This window comes from Amphimedon queenslandica, unplaced genomic scaffold (genome assembly GCF_000090795.2).
Source record: "Amphimedon queenslandica unplaced genomic scaffold, v1.1 AMPQUscaffold_13308, whole genome shotgun sequence".
In the NCBI taxonomy this organism is placed as follows: domain Eukaryota; kingdom Metazoa; phylum Porifera; class Demospongiae; order Haplosclerida; family Niphatidae; genus Amphimedon; species Amphimedon queenslandica.
The window spans coordinates 51,665-54,065 of record NW_003546456.1 but is presented as its reverse complement, the minus strand read 5'-3'; the positions used below and the strand labels follow the sequence as shown (position 1 = coordinate 54,065).

Below are 2,401 nucleotides of genomic sequence, written 5' to 3'. Positions count from 1 at the left end.
CATTTTTATTACATTTCCTGATGCATATACATGTACTTATGTTGTGTAGAAAGTGTGAACTAATATAAATTATTTCTTAGTATGAGTGTTCAAGGATCATTATTGAATCAGTCTTTTAATGAAGAGGCTGAGATGAAACTGATGACCGTCTTAAGGTGTTTGGAAGAACTAATCATGAGCATTGAAAAGTAATTAACTAATAATTAATTAATTATATTATATTATATTATATTATATTAAGTTTATTAAATCAAGGTATGCTGCTACCACTAGTTAAGCTGATCTATCAGTCGTTAGTTAATTATATTAATAATGTTTTATTAATTATTAATATTCAATTAACTGAAGCTCAATTAATTGATTTGTGCCAAGTACAAGTTACATCAGTTGTGTAAGTATTTAATTATTCATTATTATTATTATTATTTATTACTATTTTTAGTAATATATTCCGACAGTCTCTTGACTTCATGATTGGAGGCAGGTATCAATTATTACAGTTATACCATCAAGCAGCTGCCACTAATTTATCTTAACTATTACATGTGGTAATTCTTTGTTAATAATAATAATAGATAAAGTGTATATTATATAAATGATAGACTCACAATCAATCACTAATCAAAGCCAATCATCATCATTATTAATTTATTATTATTATAATATTATTATTATTATTATCATTTTATTTCGTTCTTGATTCATACACATGATTATTCAACAATAATTTTTTTCTAAAGTTTTCTATGAATTAAACCATGAGTCACATTTACAATGTATAATAGCAGTCTCTGTATGTCAATCACTGTCCATGCATGGTAGTTCCCTTGTTGTCAGTACCTTCATTAATTAAACTAAATGTTCGTTGCATTCATTTTCATTGTTTATTGTTTATTGTTAGTATTATTATTATTTCATCAAGTTATGTTTGACAGTTTAAGTTGAAAATTTGTACATTACACGAAACAGTTGTTTTGTACAAGTGTCAAAGAATAATTCACAGTGTATATATACACATGCATGTTGTGATCCTTCCTCACTGAAGGACCAGGTTATATCATTACTGGAGTAGCTTCAAGTATAAGCTAGGTTTATAAAATGCCTCCTCCTCCACCTCCTAAAAAGAGCTCAAAGCCGTCAGTAGTAGCAGCACTAGGACAGCAACAACCATACCCTCCATCTTTCCCTCCTCCTCCCATACAATCAACACACTTCCCTCCTCCTCTGCAGCAGCAACAGTTTGAACCCACTCCTCCTGCAGTTCCACAGCATTTTAAACCTCCTGCAATTTCAAAGCATTTTAAACCTCCTTCTCTACCAATACAAGAACCTCCTGCAGTGATTGATATACCATCAATAGTTGAGGCTCCTAAAATACCTTCAGTATTACCAGAAGCAGCTAATGTTCTTTCTGAGGTTGCTCTAGACATAACTGCAGAGGGAGCTGGTCCTGATGGTGAAGAGGACACTCCACCAGTTACTGCAAAGACTTATAGTGATGCTTTTGATGAAGAGTATGTAAGACCTAGTGTAAGTTAATCATTGTGCATTGTTATTATTATTAGTCTCTTCCACCCTCTGTTTCTCTCTCTAGCTTGATTTTGATAAGTTCATATCAGAAGAATCCAGTACTCTTACTGCTCGAAAGATAAAGATGGTTCACAAGAAACTGTACGAAAAGACAAAGTCCATTTCGTACAATTGTCTAGTGATGATTGTTGGATTCCCTTTCATTATAGTGTGGGGTTTGTTGCTAGGGATAACCTCCTTTGCAATGAACTGGGTCTACATTCCATTGCTGAAGCTTGTGAGCTGGTTACTCAATGCTACCATACCAGTCCTGACCCCACTGAGGAACTGCTGCAAACCAGTCATGGAGCTAGTCGCAATCATATGCAAACGATAGAGGACATTGTAAACTTGAGCTTTTTAGTTTGTGCACACATTTTTTGCAATTTTTTAGCGAAGAAATTGACATTAATTAAAGTGGGCGTGGTCAGTCTTGCAGCAAAGGGGAGTGGCTGGTTGCTGCAGTGCAGTGGTTGGCAATATGTCCGGTTTAACTGGTTCATCCATAAGTAGCTCCATCCCCAGCGGGTCATTAGTTAATAGAGCGTCCAAACGGTATTACTCTGTCTATATACTGATGGTCCTAATGCTGGTCTACCTCACCAGCCAAACTGATCGTTTTGTGTTGGGACTAACCAGTTACCATGTGTCACGTGATTTCAGGATAGGCCACTTGACTTGTTTTTATAATGAGTCCAATGAGAGGACCCAGTGTGGTAATAACAACTGCTCTGACTATCAAACTAATAGGGACAAGTGAGACTAATTAGTGATGGGTGGGGCTAGTTATGAATATTTAATAATCACCTTGTAAAGTGGGTGACGATTTTCA

General features: G+C 35.0%; 1 protein-coding gene across 2 annotated transcripts; it reads left to right on the top strand.

Annotated features, from left to right (window-relative positions):
• On the top strand, positions 1-1,986 carry LOC109583396 (pollen-specific leucine-rich repeat extensin-like protein 4). Of its 2 annotated transcripts, none has more exons than XM_019998720.1 (4): positions 1-188; positions 256-391; positions 443-1,530; positions 1,595-1,986. In XM_019998720.1, exons 3-4 carry the CDS (start codon positions 1,099-1,101, stop codon positions 1,904-1,906), a joined length of 744 nt encoding a protein of 247 aa, XP_019854279.1. In that variant the 5' UTR covers positions 1-188; positions 256-391; positions 443-1,098; the 3' UTR covers positions 1,907-1,986. The 2 variants fall into 2 exon arrangements, with proteins under 2 accessions (XP_019854279.1, XP_019854277.1); XM_019998718.1 differs by having other exon boundaries at positions 242-391.
• Positions 1,987-2,401: the final 415 nt, after the last annotated feature.